Source organism: Neofelis nebulosa, chromosome 9 (assembly GCF_028018385.1).
Source record: "Neofelis nebulosa isolate mNeoNeb1 chromosome 9, mNeoNeb1.pri, whole genome shotgun sequence".
Lineage (NCBI taxonomy): Eukaryota > Metazoa > Chordata > Mammalia > Carnivora > Felidae > Neofelis > Neofelis nebulosa.
In genome coordinates this window covers 106,360,991-106,380,809 of record NC_080790.1, presented here as the reverse complement: position 1 = coordinate 106,380,809, position 19,819 = coordinate 106,360,991, and the positions used below count along the sequence as shown (strand labels likewise).

The following is a 19,819-nucleotide window of genomic DNA, read 5'->3' as shown; positions in this document are numbered from 1 at the left end:
CTGTGTAGCCTCAGGGAAGTTACTTAAGCTCTCAGTGTCTTGGTTTCCTCAACTGCAAAATTAAGATAATAACACCTATTTCATTGGTCCATTATGAAAAGTAGATGGGTTTAGGATATGTAAAGAGCTTAGAGTTGGGCCTAGCATATGGTCATTCCCATGAAAGCATTCATTATTGTTGCTACATTAGCATTTTCATCTTCGCCATTGTAGTTAGCGTCGTTGTGACGTGTATCTGGAACTAGAGGAGAGGTCAGGCTAGAGATACAAACTAGGAGTTCAGAAGATGATGATCATGGGAAGAGGCAGAGAAGGTGGGTCAGAAAAGAAGACTAAGGTATAGAGACCAAGGAAGCCAAGAGAACAGGGTAAGAGAAGAAGTGAAGAGAGTTGGGATTTCTTTTCTCCAGCTTAATTGAAATATAATTGACATAACACTGTGTAAGTTGAAGGTGTACATGTGATAATTTCCTACCTGTACACATTATGAAATGATAACCGCAATAAGGTTAGTGAACATATCCATCACCTCACATAATTACGTGTGTGTGTGTGTGTGTGTGTGGTGGGAACATTTAAGATCTGCTCTCTTAGCAACTTTCAAGTATATGATGCAGTGTTATTAACAATAGACACCATGCTATAAACTAAATCTCCAGAACTTACTACTCTTGTAACTGGACGTTTGTCCTCTTTGATCAACATCTCATTCCTCCCACCTCCTAGCCCTTGGCAAAGTGGCTGGTTTTTGACTGCTGTTGATTAAACGAGTAGAGACTCGAGTGTCCATTGGACTGGTAGCATGGAGGTCATTGCTGACTTGAAAAGAGAAGTTTCAATAGAGTGGTGGGGGCCAATGAAGCAGATGGATATGAATAAGTGGAGACTATACTTTTTTTTCTAAGTAATCTTTACATCCAACATGAGGGTTGGACTCATGACCCTGAGGAGTGTACCAACTGAGCCAGCCAGGCATCCCAAGTAGAGACTATAATATACTTTCGAGAAGTCTTGTTGTAAAGGGAAGCAAGAAATAGGCTGGTGGCTAAAGGCAATTTGAGAAGTCAAAGGAGTGTTATTTTTAGAATGAATGAATCTGAAGTAGGTTTGCAAATATTGCACATGGCACCATGGAGAAGGAGAGATTAGTCTTGCCAGAGAGAGAGAGGATAACTGCCTGTTAGTTCCCTGAGGAGGTAAGAATGGAATGGTATGGTGGTGATGTGAGGGTGTGGTCTTTGATGGGAGCAGGGATCCCATCATTGAAGACAGTGAAGAATGCATGGGTATATGTATTTGGTAGTAGGAAAATGGGAGAGTATTTGAAGAGCAAAGCAAAAGAGACGCTTTCATCACACCCACCCTTGTCTGATAGTATTTTGACTACTTGGATACTACTGGATGCTTACCAAGACTCAGTGTTTACCTTGATGCTACCTTACCACATAAAGCCTTTACCAATGTCCAGACATGAGTGTTGAATTGCCACAGAGTATCCATTCATGCTTGCCTGCCCTTTACGTGTCAGAAGAGTTGGCCACAATTATTTCCCAAACCCCATGACTAAATAATTGATTAAACTACTAAAAGGGAAACATCTGAATAGGCAAAGACTATCAACAAAGGAGAGATAGCGTTAGGATTTGCTTTTCTGGTATGTACGACAGGCTGTTGTATTTTTCCAGTACTTGCTTTCGCCAAGGCCTTATGTCCTCAATAACTTTCCACCTTAACAAATAGAATAACAAGCTTACATATATCTATTTAAATATTTGCATACATATGGCTAGTAAATTTGGAATTTTGCCCTTTAGAAAAGTAAACAAATTTTTGTCTTTCTCTAATTTAGGCTTCAGATGACCTTGAACATGAAATCAACAAAAAGGTAAAAAAATTTCCTTGTGCAGTTTGTTTATTATGAAATACCATATGTAGCTTTCTAATATTGAACAGTTTGTACTAAATGTTAACTCTATATCTCCCCCTTCCCAATGGAATATCAGACTATTTATGAGTATAATATTTACATGCTTAATGCATCTAATTATAAGAGTTTTCAAAAGAAAGAGTTTTTCACAGTGATGAAATGATTAAATCCTGATAAAAATCACAAAACCAGGGCAGGTGAATAAGATGATTTCCCTAAAAATAAGTGTTTAGTGCAGTCAGGCACTTAGTTGACATTAGAGATTTCATTCCTATAATAGGAGTACATAATCATCAACACATTGAATCTGAAAATAAAAATGACCCAAAAGGGCATCAGATCTATCTGATAGTATACTAGCAAGGTGACCTTGGTTCTGACTACACTAGCATTTTAAAAGATCATTAGTTAATTTCACACTACATACATTTTTGACCTGTATTGGTTGTTACTAGATATCGACTTTATTATAAGTAAAGATACATTTTTAGTTTCTTTTGCCCTCTTCAGCATTCTTCAGGATATCACAGTGGTTTTATTGAGTAAATACACATGGTTTATTATAGTAATGATACTGATGGCAAAGACAAAAATTTGCCTGGAAATTTAATCCCCATACTTGAGAACTTCAGAATATCATGTCTGGCTGTCTGTGGGGCCCTATCTTATTTGGAGTGAGGCTCTATCTTCTTACTGTCTATATAGTAAGTTTGGAGTAGTTATGGACATGTCTGATCTCAGACCCTCCCATGACATTCATGAAATTCTCTTTTAGAATGTCATAAAGTATTGGGGTCAACAAAGCAGGGGTTGATGTTTGGTCCCTGCTGTGTGTTAGCTAAGTAGCTGTGACCAAATTATTTTAATCCTCAAGGCCCTAGTGTTCTCACATGGTCAGTGGGTGGGACTCTAATTTTTATTCCACATGATTACTGGCAGTAATGAAGTTGTGTGTGCAGGAATTCAGCCCAGTGCCCAACGTGTTGTCCTGGTGTTACTTATTATCATTAAACACCCAAGAAAGGAATCAGACATAGTCTCTGCACTTATTTGAGTGGACAAGATATATAAAGAAATGGCTAAAAATAAAAACGAGTTATATTATTTGATTATTTATCTCAGGTTTTTATTGGTGAAATCAGTTTGATGATTTAGAATGCTCAGATTATTAAGTCATCAGATAAGAAAATCTGAGCATTTAACTAATGAACGGATTCACATAACTGAGCAGTTCAGTTTATCCTCCTGTATCAGTCTCTGCAGGAAATTTAGGTTTTCAAAGTTCTCAACAAAATGTTGATCATTTGCATTATTTTTTGATGTTTTTTTTTCTGTTCTGACTTACCAAGAAATAAATCAAAGTAATTTTTCTTGTTTCCTCTCTGTAAAATGATGCAGTGTTGACATGTCCTATGTAGTAGTGGGTTATCAGATTATTTTCAGAATAACCTCTTTAAAAAGATACTGTAAACTACTTACATATGTGGCTTCAATTCTAGACCATTGTTAAGCAAAGTGTGGTCCCCAGACCAGCCACATCATTAGCACTTAAAAATGCTGTCAAAATGGAAATACTGGGCCTCATCCCACAGTCACTTCATTGTAAACTCTGAGGATGAGGTCTAAGACTTTATGTTTTAACAAGCCCTCCAGGGATTCTGATACACACTGAAGTTGTTTTTCCACTTTCTGTCACAATTTGTGAAATTAGAAATGATAATATATGCCATATATATTTCATAGATTGTTGTGATCCTCAGTATACATTCTTGAATATTTTAAAGTAGTTTTGAAATCTTAAAAAAAATGTAAGATAAGCCTTATATTTTATTATGATCTCCTTTTATGTTATTAGGGACTATGATAGACATGAACTTGTTTTTTTAAGTGGGCTACACCCCAACATGGGGCTCAAGCTCACAACCCTGAGATCAAGAGTAACATGCTCTACTGACTGAGCCAGCCAAGCGCCCCTGAACATGAACTTTTATAATGATCCTTTAGCAAAGTTGAGGAAGAAAAGGTCTTTATCTTTCAATTGGTGTGTGCAGATCATCTTTAGTGAGGATGTCTGTAGCATGCATCTGTCCCACTGAAGTCCTCAATGTGCATATTCCTTTCCTTGTGCTTATAGGGCCTGGTTACTGTAGAAGATGAACAGGCATGGATGGCATCTTATAAATATGTAGGTGCTACCACTAATATCCATCCATATTTGTCTACAATGATCAACTATGCACAGCCCGTAAAATTTCAAGGTTTCCATGTGGCTGAAGGTAACCCCAAAGGTTAAATTATCTTGCCTTTTTTGCCTGCTTTTACTATGCTGATGAGCTGTGATCTGACTTGTCACCATTTTCTTTTCTGGGTATAGGGGCTGTTCTACCTTATTTTTGTGTCACAGACCGTGCTCTTACCCACGTGTTTAGCACGCAGTGGCATTGCCTTGTCATTCCCTACATCATCCACAAGGTGGCTCTGAGATACTATGGATTGGTTAGCGTTAGTAGAGCTTAGTATTGCTTTTTGCATTAAATGTATTTTCATAAGATCTCTCTTAATCAAAAACCTGACCTCCAAAAATGTATATTTTTAAACTTTCATAATCATTTGTGGTCTGGAGAAGCCACCATTGCCATCCAATATAAATATTTCAGGGGTGGCTGTGGAGGACATGTACACATAATTTGTTTAATGACGCCAAATTTAATCCATCACTATTTAAGTCAGCTGTGTCTATCCACAGGACATTAATGAAAGTAGGAGCTGCAGATACAGTAATGGAACATCTGCCTCCAAAGCCTTGTGATTTGGGATGTAATTACATTTATTGCTTGTCTTTCCGTGAGGTTGGATGGGACCATCACTGAGTGTGTCTTTACTTTTCTTTACAGAGCGCAATATTCATTATAACATGTCTTCTTTTAATGAGTCCGTTGGTCTAGGCTACTTGAAGACACACGCGATTGAATTTGTGAAGTATCCTTATGTAGTGAATAGAATGAACGGCTGCTGTGCTTTGGGTTTGGCAGTAGTCTCTAAAGCAGATAAATGCCTAATAGATAATTGTGGTTGTAGAGCTAATAAAATAATATGTGTGAAACACCTCTGCAACTGTGAAAATCTGCCCAAATGTGAAATGTTTTTATAGTCTACACAGTGTACTATGATCTTTCTCCTAAGCACCACTTACAAATGTGAAATTTGCTGTTATCTACATTTTGTTATCGTTGGTCTAGACCATTGTTGTTTTAGGTCTTTGTTTATTTATTGCTTCTGGAATACTCTTTTTTTTCCATTCTCCTTAATAAGTTACACAGTTACAACAAACGGCAAATGAGCCGCATTTACCCCAAGGGAGGCCGGGTCGATTCCAGTAATTACATGCCTCAGATTTTCTGGAACGCTGGCTGCCAGATGGTTTCGCTCAACTATCAGACCCCAGGTAGGAACTGATGTCCAGTGACCTCGAATTCCAGGAGAACATTTTGACAGGATGGTGCCAACAGTTGCTATCAGTTGGCCATGGGCATTTTTTTAAAGGAAGCAGACATATGGCAAAACAATGTGATGTTGAATTTATGTAATGGTGAGATATGAAAAACCCAAAATAGAGCCATAAAAAGGGTAGAAAGCAAAATATTTTGGTTTAAATTGAATTTCTCTTCATAAATACCACAACCAATCTGCCAAACATTGTCCCCTTTTCCAGAATATTTCTAATTTTTCTAGTTTTTGGATCAAACTTATCTTTATTTTCAAAGGCCAAATTAAATGGGAAAAATTTGAGTCTCTCTATACAGTAACGGTGACTCATTTCTCCCTTGGAAAGTACCCTTCCCACTGTTAACATTCAGCAGATATCAACACAGTGGCACCTCACCATAAAAGTACAGAAAAATATTCTAGCATGGACTCCAATTAAAACAGTGTGTAAAGATTCATATATTCGCAGAGGTACTAATCTATAACTTAATCTTCCAAAGTATACCCAAAGGCAAGTTTCCAATATATGATCTTCTTCCCGTCCAGAAGGAGAGGAGTCAATTTTTTAAATGCATAAACAATTTTTAAAAACTTTTTGGAGTTTGCTTCAGAGCCTAGGATCACAATTTTAAGATTAGAGGTAGAGAAACACTGGACTCTAGTTATCTACCTAAAAGAGGTAAGATAATAGGCCACAAAACTGATTCACGTGCTGTGGTTAATTCCATAGTGTGGTCCTTAAAATTGGTAAAACAAAGCAAAATAAAAACCTTTTCTTGTTCAGTCCTTTGCTATATAAGGAGATGCCTCCCATGTTTCCTGATTTGGGAGTATTTTCCTTTTCTAGTCCATCTACCATACTTTGAGGACTTTTTTTTTTTTTTTATGTTTGAGAGAGGGCACACGTGAGCATAAGCGTGAGTAGGGGAGGGGCAGAGAGAAAGAGGGAGAGAGAGAGAATCCCAAGCAGGTTTCATGCTGTCAGTGCAGAGCCCAACAGGAGGCTCAGTATTACAAACCATGAGATTATTACCTGAGCTGAAATCAAGAGTCAGACGCTCAATAGACTGGGCCACCCAGTTACCCCCATACTTTGAGAATTTCTATCCTCCTTGTTCCCTATTATCTGGACTGATTGAAGGGTCTTTTGACTTTCATCCCTTTGCCATAAGTGTGGCCTGACTGTATTTCCTTCTCCTCAGTGGGGGTTAAATGGAGTTAAATGTCTGTACAGCATCCCTATCAATCCTTGCTATGTTAAACTATGACCAGGTACCAGTATAATCCCATAGTGTTTATAGCAGAGGCAAAGGGTACAGATGATTTTACTTTTAAAAAAAAGGAGGGGGGAGGTCAAGTTGTATTTTCAGTTTTAGTGAGTCAGTCCATTATATGGGTTAAATGATCCTAGATCCTAAACCAGTTGATTCACTAGGTCACCTAAGGTTTTATTTTATAATGTTAGGATTAATTAACTACAACATGTTGAAAAGAAAAAAATATCCATCAGCTTATTACTTTTCTTTTCTAATGAAAAAAGAAAAGATTGTATCTACTTGCAAGAGAAAAATCATAAGCCATGCCCTGCCAGCATAGGCCCCACTGGAAGAATTCTCCCTAAATCTAAAAGTAGGAACAAGCCACCAATTTTTACATGATGCTATCTATTTTGGGTTGTTTTTTTTTTATTGTTTTTAACCAAATTTTGTACTCCTGTGACCCTACTGGATATCTCCAGCATACCTTTCCTCTGTGATCATGAGGCACATTCTCCCCAGCTATATCAAATTGGACATCTGTACTTTCAACACTCATGGAACTGACTCGTATATTGAATCCAATATATTGAATACATACAGAATCTATTATATTGAATCTGACTCATATATTGAATCCAATTTTTAAAGCAATTGTACCATGATTTTTGTGAAAACACATTTGATGTTTAACTTAAACACGAGATGATTTCAACATGGAAGAGAGTTGTGTGCTCTAAACAGACCCAAAAGTACCTTGCCACATTAAAAAGGACATTTCGGCCTAGGATCAGTATCTGATTTCCATTGTTTAAAATCACCCAGCGTGATCTTCTTTGTCCACGAGATGAGATGCTAAATTATTTTTGTCTCTTGACAGATTTAGCGATGCAATTGAATCAGGGAAAATTTGAGTATAATGGATCATGCGGGTGAGTAATGTGATTTAAACTGCTGTCACCGTGTTCCTGAACTCTATACTATAGCTATGATGAAACTGTGTCATTTTTAACTAGGGGCTGCTCAATTTAAGCTGGGTTTGTGGGATGGGATAGATACAAATGAAATCCCTAAATAGATTCTATTTGCAAGTATACATGCTTCATCTACCCAACTTACTAAGCAGATTTGCAAAAAGTTTTTTGAAAAAAAAATTGAACCATAAGTTAAGTGGTTTATCATACACACTCTAGAATTTAATTCTCTCACTTTTGAGGTCAATAGTGGAGGTTTTTACGGCTATGACAGATAATGATCCCTGCTCACTTGGACATTACCTGGAAATATGAATATTAGCTATATGTATTTTGCCTAGGACCCATAGAGGAATGAAGGTGATTTAGTATGTAATGAAGTCATGGGTATCAATATGAATTTAACACACCTAGGCAGAAAGCTTTGTCCTATCTTGATCCTTTTGCATGTCTTGTAAATAGCAGTTGTCAAAAAAATCATGCTACATATATTGTCTAGTTTACTTCACTGGCATTCTTTAAAATGTGTGAACCACAGAGTGAAATAGGAAATGTTAATTCCACTGAAACACTGAAAGGTTAAATGAAAACGTGAAGTTAAATTCTGTAGAGATGAAAAAACACCCGTGTCGCCATTTTTTTTCCCCTCCATGCATCTGTCCCAGAGCCTCTAAATTAATCCAGCAAGGTACCACCCCATCCATAATACTCCTGGCAGGAAGTTCTTGCCCTCCCTGGTTGAATACCTCATTTTTATCACAAAAAAACAGCCAGTCAAGATAAAATTTTTCAGCAGTTGTGGGTTCGAAGTGCACACTCACACCTCTTCCTGCTTACCAGATGGCTCTCTGCCAGCCTACCTACGCCCCTGAGTGATGGTCCTATTCTCCAAATCACCTGGGACACATGTATCTGGGAAATACATTATATTTTCCTCTGCTGTGTGCTTTGAAAGAAATTAAAATTGTACACCTTGAACTAGTACGTTCTAGGTCAATGATAAAAGGAAATAAAAACTATGTAGTTCAAAAGAAAACCACTAAATACGCATTCCAGAGTTTTTTAAAGCTGTTTTGTTGCTTTAATGCAAAATGTTCATAACCAGGAGATTGTGCAGATAAATTGATGGATGGACCCCCAGTGGCAGGCTGAGGCAGTGAGGCTGCAAGGGACAGGTGCGGCCTGGTGGTTAAAGCTCAAGTCTAAAGCCCAGCTTTGAGCCCCAGCTCCTGGGCATGCTATTTGCATTGCCCTGGCAGGTGTGTGAAACTCTGGGCCTCGATTTTCTGCTCCATAAAATGAAGACAGTAATACCTACCTCGCCGGGTTTGTTGCAGCGGCTTGGTAAGGATGAATGGGAGTGTGTATGAATGTACTTTGTGAACTGCAAGTTTCTGTGCAAAGGGAGGCTTAAGAAAAGCTTAAGACCTTATGGCTGATCACAAAACTGAGGCCAGAAAAGAGTAAATAAGAGCTGTGTCCAAATCGGGCCTTTACAGAGTCCAGGGAGGCATCCACAGCCCTTGTGGTTCACACCATACTTCAGTCAGCCCTGGTGGGGCTCCCTCCTTGGAACCTTCCCTGGGGCCTAGTAACACTAAAGTTTTCCCCTTTTGCCTCAGCTGTCCCAGGGCTAGTACTTAAGGAGGGGAATTGTTTCCAGATAAAGAGGTCCCAACAGGAGTTGTATAGTTACCCTCCATTTCTTTACAGGAGTTTCTGTTTCACCGTGGTTATGATCTGTGTCTTGTTTTTATGCACCATTGTTGATTTTAAAGTGCGTTCACAAACAAGGACAGTGCTCCCATAGCCCGAATTCTGTGATGAAGTGTCTGAGATGATGTGACCAAAAGCCGAAGTCCCACCAGAGGGGCTAGAAAATTAGGATCGTTCAGCAAGACAGCCCAACTTGAAGAGGCATTGATGATAATGATCAGTCACATGTCACCACCCCCAACCTTTCCCTTTTCCCTACACTCAACCTGGAGGCAAAAATTGTCGCCCACAGGAAAAAGGGAACAAATCTTTCTCAGTTGTGTGTTTCTCTGCTCCTCCATGATGGAATCGTCATGGCTGGTAGACACAGGGCTGGCCACACAGGGTGCATTTCCACGGAGCGAGGGCATCAAAGGCACTCTGGCTTTGACTACATTTCCCCTGTAATTCTCCCACCCCCCTGCAGGGTCTTTTTAAAACCTCCTTGTTGGGTTGGCTGAGGGTTGGGTTTCTGTAAAGAGGCTTTTGGTACCTTTTTAGACTTATGGTAGCAACAGTAGCTGTTTTATATAGAACATTGGCATGGAAGCAAACGTGTATAATTTCTGAGTCTATCAACATTAACAAAACATTGGGAGCCTGTCTCGGGATCCCTGTCTGCTCTGTGGGCTGATGTTTTGGGAAGCCATGCCATTAGGCTCAGTAAGTGTGATTTTTAGTAGGAAAGTGAGCAGTAGTTTATAACAGACTCATTTTTAAAGGTGTAGACATGGGAGGCATTTCTATAATTCCTAATAAAACAAAATAGAGCAAATTAATTTCTCAAGCCTGCAGGCTTTCACAGAAAATTGGATGATGGGGTCGGCCAGGCAGAGTCAGAGCCCTGCGAGGTGGCATCCATGCCAGCACAGTCACCACCACGGTCCTTTAACCACCTGGGAGAGATGACCGGGAGATTGTGATCTAAAACCTGAGAGACGACTCTGCCTGGTGCACCTGCCCCTGGTCTCTGCAAAATCAAAACAACTCCTGTGGCTTTTACAGTGCAAATGTTTCTTCCCATACAAACTGTATCACTCGTTCTCTGAGCAGAAGCTCCTTGAAAATAAGAAGCGGAGGAGCCAAGATGGCGGAACACTGTGGAAGTTTTTGTGTATCTCGCGTCCATGAAATACAGCCAGACCAACACTAAACCATCCTACACACCTAGAAAACTGATTGGAGGATTAACACAACAATCTGCACAACCTGAACCACAAAATTCAGAAAGAGAAAAAATTCATTTTTATTTTCAATTTTTATTGAAAATATTTTTCTTTAATTTTTATTACTATGAAACAGGGAGGGTGCTGTCGAAAAAAAACCACCAGACGCCAAATAGAAGTGAGGCAAGATTTTATTCACGGCCGGGCCAAATCTGATCTCCTGATCTTAAGGAGAAAAGTGCAGAGAATGGCCCCAAACAAAGGCAGCAGTGGGCTTATATGGATTTTAGCAAGTCAGAATACATCATTATTTGGTTAACCAATTACAATTTACAGCATTTCATGGTAGCCAATTATATTGTGACACACAGATATCAGTTTTGGCGGGAACCTATCAATTTAAAGATCTTTGTCCTAAGAGGTTTTAAAATGACCAATCATAGACACCTGAGATGCTGTAGGGCAGTGAGTATGTGACTTTTTACATGTTGGTCTTGCCTAGGCCAGATCAGTAGAGGGGGTTGGGGAGCGTTTTGCATCCTAAGTTATCTATTTAGCAAGCAGGCAAGGTCACAGAAGTGAGATAGGGTGGTTACCAATTTCCAATAACCCTAATAGGGAACTACATAAGGCTTTTATCTCAACTATTCATGAAAGATGAATTTAAGCCAAACTTACATACAATAAGCTTTCTGATATCTTATAACTTGACCTATTAAAACTATATTTTTTACTTTTGTGTAAATTTTTTCAAATTCTATTTTATTTCCATCATTTTATTTTAGTCTACTTCAGTGTATTAACTTTTTCAAATTTTCAAACAATTTCCTTTTTTTTCTTGTTTTCTCTTTTCGTTTCTTTTCTTTTTCTTGAATGCAGAAACAGAAAAACTTCACTTTTACTTTCAGTATATATTAAAAATATTTTTATTTAATTTTTTTACTATATTTTTTGCTTTTATGTAAATTTTTTCAAATTCTATTTTACTTCCATCATTTTATTTTAGTCTACTACAGTGTAATTCTTCAAATTTTCAAATGATTTCCTTTTTTTTATCGTTTTTCTCTTTTTCATTTCTTTTTTCTTAAATACAGAAAGAAAAAAATCATTTATTTTTAATTTTTATTAAAAATACTTTAATTTTTTCTACTATATCCTTTAGTTTTGTGTATATTTTTTAAGTTCTATTTTACCCCCATCATCTCATTTTAGTCTACCTTAGTGTATTAATTTTTTCACATTCTCAAATGATTTCCTTCCCCCCCCCTCACTTTTTTTTCTCTAATCTGTCAAACCACTTGCAAAACCCAGACCAAAACACACCTAGGATCTAGCATCATCTATTCCATTTGCGTGTGTGTGTGTGTTTAACTTTTAATTTTAATATTTTTTTAATTTTAATTTTTTTTAATTTCAATTTTTCTACCTCATTAATTCCTTTTCTCCCTTCAAAATGACAAAATGAAGGAAATCACCCCAAAAGAAAGAGCATGAAGAAATGACAGCCAGGGATTTAACCAACACAAATACAAGCAAGATGTCTGAACCAGGATTTAGAATCACAATAATAAGAATACCAGCTGGAGTTGAAAATAGATTAAAATCCCTTTCTACAGAGATAAAAGAAGTAAAAAATAGAATAAAATTAAAAATGCTATAACTGAGCTGCAATCACGGATGGATGCAGTGGCAGCAAGGATGGGTGAGGCAGAACAGAGAATCAGTGATGTAGAGGAAAACTTATAGAGAATAATGAAGCAGAAAAAAAGAGGGAGATTTAAGAGCAAAAGAGCACGATTTAAGAATTAGAGAAATCAGTGACTCATTAAAAAGGAATAACATCAGAATCATAGAGGTCCCAGAAGACGAAGAGAGAGAAATAGGGGTAGAAGGGTTATGTGAGCAAATCATAGCGGAAAATTTTCGTAACCTGGGGGAAGGCACAGACATCAAAATCCAGGAAGCACAGAGGACCCCCCCCCCATTAGATTCAACAAAAAGTGACCATCAACAAGGCCTATGATAGTCAAATTCATGAAATACTCAGGTAAGGAGAGAATCATGAAAGCAGCAAGGGAAAAAAAGTCCCTAACCTACAAGGGAAGACAGACAAGGTTTGCAGCAGACCTATCCACAGAAACTTCGCAGGCCAGAAGGGAGTGGTAGGATATATTCAGTGTGCTGAATCAGAAAAATATGCAGCCAAGAATTCTTTATCCAGCAAGATAGAATTCAAAATAGAAGGAGAGATAAAAAGTTTCCCAGACAAACAAAAAGGAGTTTGTGACCACTAAACCAACCCTGCAAGAAATTTTAAGGGGGACTCTCTGAGGGGAGAAAAGATGAAAAAAAAAAATATATATATATATTTGTGTATATATATATACATATATATATATGTATGCATATATATATACACACATACACATACACATATATAAATACCAAAAGCAACAAAGATTAGAAAGGACCAGAGAACACCACCAGAAACTCCAACTCTACAAGCATCATAATGGTAATAAATTCATATCTTTCAGTATTCACTCTAAACGTCAATGGATTCAGTGCTCCAATCAAAAGACATAGGGTAATAGAATGGATAAGAAAACAAGACCCATCTATATGCTGTTTACAAGAGACCCACTTTAGACCTAAAGACACCTTCAGATTGAAAATAAGGGGATGGAGAACCATCTATCATGCTAATGGTCAACAAAAGAAAGCCGGAGTAGCCATACTTATATCAGACAATCTAGACTTTAAAATAAAGACTGTATCAAGAGATGCAGAAGGGCATTATATCATAATTAAGGGGTCTGTCCACCAAGAAGACCTAACAGTTGTAAACATTAATGCGCCAAATGTGGCAACACCCAAATATATAAATCAATTAATCACAAACATAAACTCATCAATAGTAATACCATAATAGTAGGAGAATTCACCCCACTCACAGCAATGGACAGATCATCTAATCAAAAAATCAAGGAAACAATGGCTTTGAATGACACACTGGACCAGATGGGCTTAACAGATGCATTCAGAACATTTCATCCTAAAGCAACAGAATATACATTCTTCTCCAGTGCACATGGAACATTCTCCAAAATAGACCATATACTGGGACACAAATCAGCCCTAGTAAGTACAAAAAGATCGAGATCATACTGTGCATATTTTCAGACCACAATGCTATGAAACTGGAAATCAACCACAAGAAAAAATTTGGAAAGCTAACAAATACTTGGAGACTGAAGAACATCCTACTAAAGAATGAATGGGCTAACCAAGCAGTTAAAGAGGAAATTAAAAAGTATATGGAAGTCAGTGAAAATGATAACACCACAACCCAAAACCTCTGGGACGCAGCAAAGTTGGTCATAAGAGGAAAGTATATAGCAATCCAGGCCTTCCTAAAGAAGAAGAAAGATCTCAGATACACAACCTAACCTTACGCCAGCAGGAGCTGGAAAAAGAACAGCAAATAAAACCCCAAACCAGCAGAAGACAGGAAATAATAAGGATTAGAGCAGAAATTAATGCCATCGAAACCAAAAACAAAAACAAAAACAGATCAACGAAACCAGAAGGTGGTTCTTTGAAAGAATTAACAAAAATGATAAACCACTAACCAGTTTGATCAAAAAGAAAAAGCGCCTAAATAAATAAAATCAAGAATGAAAGAGGATAGATCACAACCAACACAACAGAAATAAAAACAATAATAAGAGAATATCATGAGCAATTATATGCCAATAAAATGGGTAATCTGGAAGAAATGGACAAATTCCTAGAAACATATACACTACCAAAACTGAAATAGGAAGAAATAGGAAATTTGAAGAGACCCATAACCAGTAAGGAAATCGAATTAGTAATCAAAAATCTGCCAAAGAACAAGAGTCCAGGGCCAGATGGCTTTCCAGGGGAATTCTACCAGACATTTAAGAGTTAATACCTATTCTCTTGAAGCTGTTCCAAAAAGTAGAAACAGAAGGAAAACTTCCAAACTCTTTCTATGAAGCCAGCATTACCTTGATTCCAAAACCAGACAGACCCCACTAAAAAGGAGAACTATAGACCCAATTTTCCTGATGAACATGGATGCAGAAATCCTCAACAAGATATTAGCCAACCGGATCCAACAATGCATTAAAAAAATTACTCACCACGATCAAGCAAAGTTTATACCTGGGATGCAGGGCTGGTTCAATATCCGCAAAACAATTAACATGATTCATCACATCAATAAAAGAAAGGGCAAGAACCGTATGATCCTCTCAATAGATGCAGAGAAAGCATTTGAGAAAATACAGCATCCTCTCTTGATAAAAACCCTCAGCAAAGTAGGGATAGAAGGAGCATGCCTCGAGATCATAAAAGCCATATATGAAAAACCCAATGCTAATATCATCCTCAATGGGGAAAAACTAAGAGCTTTCCCCCTAAGGTCAGGAACACGACAGGGATGACCACTCTCACCACTGTTATTCAACATGGTATTGGAAGTCTTAGCCTCTGCAATTAGCACAAAGAAATAAAAGGCATCCAAATCGGCCAGGATGAGGTCAAACTTTCAATCTTCGCAGATGAAATGATACGCTATGTGGAAAACCCAAAAGATTCCACCAAAAAACTGCTAGAATTGATTCATGAATTCAGCAAAGTTGCAGGATGTAAAATCAATGCACAGAAATCGGTTGCATTCCTATACACCAACAATGAAGCTACAGAAAGAGAAATCAAGGAATCGATCCCATTTACAGTTGCACACAAAAAAACATAAAATACCTAGGAATAAATCTAACCAAAGAGGTGAAAAATCTATATACTGAAAACTATAGAAAGCTTATGAAAGAAATTGAAGAGGACAAAAAAAATGGAAAAAGATTCCATGCTCCTGGATAGGAAGAACAAATATTGCTAAAATGTCAATACTACCCAAAACAATCTACATATTCCATGCAATCCCTATCAAAGTAACACCAACATTCTTCACAGAATTAGAACAAATAATCCTAAAATTTGTACGGAACCAGAAAAGACCCCGAATAGCCAAAGCGATCTTGAAAAAGAAAACCAAACCAGGAGGCATCACAATCCCAGACTTCAAGCTATACTACAAAGCTGTAATCATCAAGACAGTATGGTACTGGCATAAGAACAGACACTCAGATCAATGGAACAGAATAGAGAATCCAGAAATGGACCCACAAATGTATGGCCAACTAATCTTTGACAAAGCAGGAAAGAATATCCAATGGAATAAAGACAGTCTCTTCAGCAGGTGGTGCTGGGAAAACTGGACAGCAACATGCAGAAGAATGAACCTGGACCACTTTCTTACACCATCCACAAAAATAAACTCAAAATGGATGAAAGACCTAAACGTAAGACAGGAAGCCATCAAAACTGTAGAGGAGAAAGCAGGCAAAAACCTCTTTGATCTTGGCCACAGCAACTTCTTACTCAACATGTCTCCAGAGGCAAGGGAAACAAAAGCAAAAATGAACTCCTGGCACCTCATCAAAATAAAAAGCTTCTGCACAGTGAAGGAAACAATCAGCAAAACTAAAAGGCAGCCGACAGAATGGGAGAAGATATTTGTAAATGACGTATCAGATAAAGGGTTAGTATCCAAAATCTGTAAAGAACTTATCAAACTCAACACCCCAAAAAAAAAATGCAGTGAAGAAATGGGCAAAAGACATGAATAGACACTTCTCCAAAGAAGACATCCAGATGGTGAACAGACACATGAAAAAATTCTCAACATCACTCATCATCAGGGAAATACAAATCAAAACCACAATGAGATACCACCTTACACCTGTCAGAATGGCTAACATTAACAACTCAGGCAACAACAGATGTTGGCAAGGATGCAGAGAAAGAGGATCTCTTTTGCATTGGTGGTGGGAATGCAAGCTGGTGCAGCCACTCTGGAAAACAGTATGGAGGTTCCTCAAAAAACTAAAAATACAACTACCCTACGACCAAACAATTACACTCCTAGGTATTTATCCAAGGGATACGGGTGTGTTGTTTCGAAGGGACACATGCACCCCCATGTTTATAGCAGCACTATCAACAATAGCCAAAGTATGGAAAGAGCCCAAATGTCCATCGATGGATGAATGCATAAAGAAAATATGGTATATATATGCAGTGGAGTATTACTCAGCAATCAAAAAGAATGAAATCTTGCCATTTGCAACTATGTGGATGGAACAGAGAAAGACAAAAATCATATGACTTCACTCATGTGAGGACTTTAAGAAACAAAACAGATGAACATAAGGGAAGGGAAACAAAAATCATATAAAAACAGGGAGGGGGACAAAACAGAACAGACTCATAAATATGGAGAACAAACTGAGGGTTACTGGAGGGGTTGTGGGAGGGGGGGTGGGCTAAGCGGGTAAGGGGCACTAAGGAATCTACTCCTGAAATCATTGTTGCACTATATGCTAACTAGTTTGGATGTAAATTTTGAACAATGAAAAAATAAAAAAAAATTAGATGATGGGTATCAAAATAGTAGGATGTTTTATGATTCAGTGATGCACACTTTTTGTGGAACTTGTGTCTTGAAATCCATGACATCTTATAGTTAAAATCAACCATTTTGCTTTCTTGTTGGTAAAGGAAATAATGGAGTGTTGAACAGTTGATGCTATCTCGGGTGTGTTCAGACAGGTTGTCCTTCCTTATGACCCCATCTTCTGATTCTTACGACTCCTGTCTAACCACCCAGCTGAAGGCCTTTCTTCTCTTCCTCTCTTGCCTTCTGAGTCCCTACAAAAGGCCACAGAAAATCCTTGGATCCCTTCAAATGTCACTGGCTTTGGCCTATCCCCTTGTCTATCACACAGACCTGGATGCTTGGAATGAATTAATTTTCCATACCAAAAAATACCAGGCGGGACCAGCTACCTAGTTTGTGGGGCCCAGGGCAAACTGAAAATGAGGGCCTCCTTGTTCACAAATTATTAAGAATTTCCAGACAGTGGCTGCAGAGCATGAAACTAAGCACAAAACCCTTCTGAGTTCAGAGCCTTGTGGAACTACACAGGTCCCATTGATTCCCGGGGGTCCCTGGCAGTGACTGACAATCTCTGCTGCATCAGCAGGCCACCACAGACCCAGAATTAATACTCCTTCAAGACGAGCTGGCTCAGTGTCAGCCCCAAGCCAAGGCTTACCTTGTGGCCTGTCAAACTTCTACATGCTTTCTTTTATTTTAAAGTATATATACATTACACTGAAGGCTGCCTGCTTTGGAGAATTAGACTTCAGTTTCTTGCCCTTTTCCCCTGGCATTTCTTATTTTGGATCAGTTCATTTTCTGACAGATTAGTTTCCTTCTAAGCAGATATGGGAGCAGGGAACATAGAAGAATGTTTTTGGCAGCACGAATTCATCAATACCCCAATTTTGTGTTTCTGGTGAGAAGAGTCCCTTCAGAAATGGCTGCAGGGAGTACGGAATACTGAATCTCCAGACAGCCATTGCCCACACATCTCTCAGGAGGAAGAATCCCTCATTCCATGCAACTGGAATCCAAATGCTCCCATTATCAGCTAATGTCTGATACTTTGCAGAAGCCAGTGGGCTTCGCTTGAAGTAGTGCGTGTGATATTATAGCTGAGTCTTCAGCTTTTTCTGTGTCATCATAGTTACCAGTGACTAACACTAGCCACAAAAAAGGCCCAAATCTAAATCTCTGTGAATATAGAAAACAGTATCTTTTTTGTGCAGTGAGAGCTTTTAAAGTAATGTTTTGGGTTGCATTCCCTTGGGGACAGGTAAAAGTTCAAAATCATCATTTATGTTTGAATGATTCTGAAGACTCTTTATATCCCTGATTTAAAAATCAGTGTTGTCCCCTGGAGGTTCTTTATTGAAGATAACATCGAAGTTGAATGTGGGGTTATTTACTTTAACATTTATTCAAACTTAGAAGATAGCAATGAATGGCAGCTGTCTCAAAGCCAAAAAATAAAATGTGACTTGGAATTTTTCTTTCAGGAGAAATGTCACACCTCAGAATCCTTTTTGGTTATATTTTAAAAGATAATAAATTTGACATCATCTAGAGTTAAAATTAGTAAATGTTATGCTCCTAAAGAATGGGAAAGATTTGATCCCTCTAATTATGATTCTTTTACACTTAAAAGTAAATTCATTGTTTTGGGGAAAGTGCTTTTATTGCCCTTTATCTGCAGTTTGTCTGAGTATGGAATTTTTCTATCTTCAGCTATAGGCCTTTCTAACAAAAAAAATTTTTTTTAGAGAGATGACGTTGTCTGATACTAGTTCAGGGTGGTTATGGAATCTGGCTGCGGTATGATTATGTGACTGTAACCAAAGGGCATGAGGGGCAGACATTGTGTAGTTAGGTCAATTTCAAAACATTTTCCTTACCTCAAAAAGAAAACTCATACCCTTGAGCTATCACCTCCCAATATCCCCTGCTCCCTATCCCCAGCCTTAAGCAACCATGATCGACTCTCTGTCTCTGCATTTGTCTCTACAGCACATTTTATATAAATGGGTTCTTATAATACATGGTGTTTTGTGACCAGCTTCTTTCACTTAGCCTCATGCTTTCAGGGTTCATCTGTGCTGTAGCAGGTATCAGTACTTTATTTCTTTTTATTGTTGACTAATTTCCCATTGTGTGGATATACCACATATTGTATATCCATTCATCTACTGATGAACTTTGGGACTGTTTCCATCTTTTGGTTATTCTGAATGATGCTCCTATAATATTCACAAAGAAGTTTTTGGATAGGTATGTTTTTATTTTTCTTGGGTGTATACTAAGAGTGGAATTGCTGAGTCATATGGCAACTTTATAGTTAACTGTTGGAGGAACTGCCAGACTGTCTTCCAAAAGCACTGTGTCACTTTACATTCCCACCAACAATGTAGGAGGGTTCCAGTCCTGATCAACACTTCTATGTCGTTGTCAACACTTACTGTTATCTGACTCGTTTACTATAGCCATCCTAATGTGTGTGTTTAGTGACATATCGTTTTGATTTGCATTTTTCTGATAATCAGTGATACTAAGCATCTTTTCATCTCCTTTTTGGCCATTTGTTTCTCTTATTTGGAGAAATGTGTATGCAGATCACTTGCCCATTTTTTAACTGGGTTATTCTTTACATTTTCTAGACACAAACCCCTTATCAGATAATATATGATTTGTGAATTTTTCTCCCATTCTGTGGCTTGTTGATTCAC

General features: G+C 38.0%; 1 protein-coding gene across 13 annotated transcripts in view; it reads left to right on the top strand.

Annotated features, from left to right (window-relative positions):
* Positions 1 to 19,819, top strand: part of PLCB4 (phospholipase C beta 4) — a 426,442-nt gene that overhangs the window by 351,595 nt on the left and 55,028 nt on the right. For all 13 annotated transcript variants that reach the window (XM_058684912.1, XM_058684909.1, XM_058684911.1 and 10 more), the window contains 5 exons: positions 1,850 to 1,885; positions 4,062 to 4,203; positions 4,822 to 4,906; positions 5,248 to 5,372; positions 7,550 to 7,601. In XM_058684912.1, coding sequence (XP_058540895.1) covers positions 1,850 to 1,885; positions 4,062 to 4,203; positions 4,822 to 4,906; positions 5,248 to 5,372; positions 7,550 to 7,601 — 440 coding nt within the window. The remainder of the gene's footprint in view (positions 1 to 1,849; positions 1,886 to 4,061; positions 4,204 to 4,821; positions 4,907 to 5,247; positions 5,373 to 7,549; positions 7,602 to 19,819) is intronic.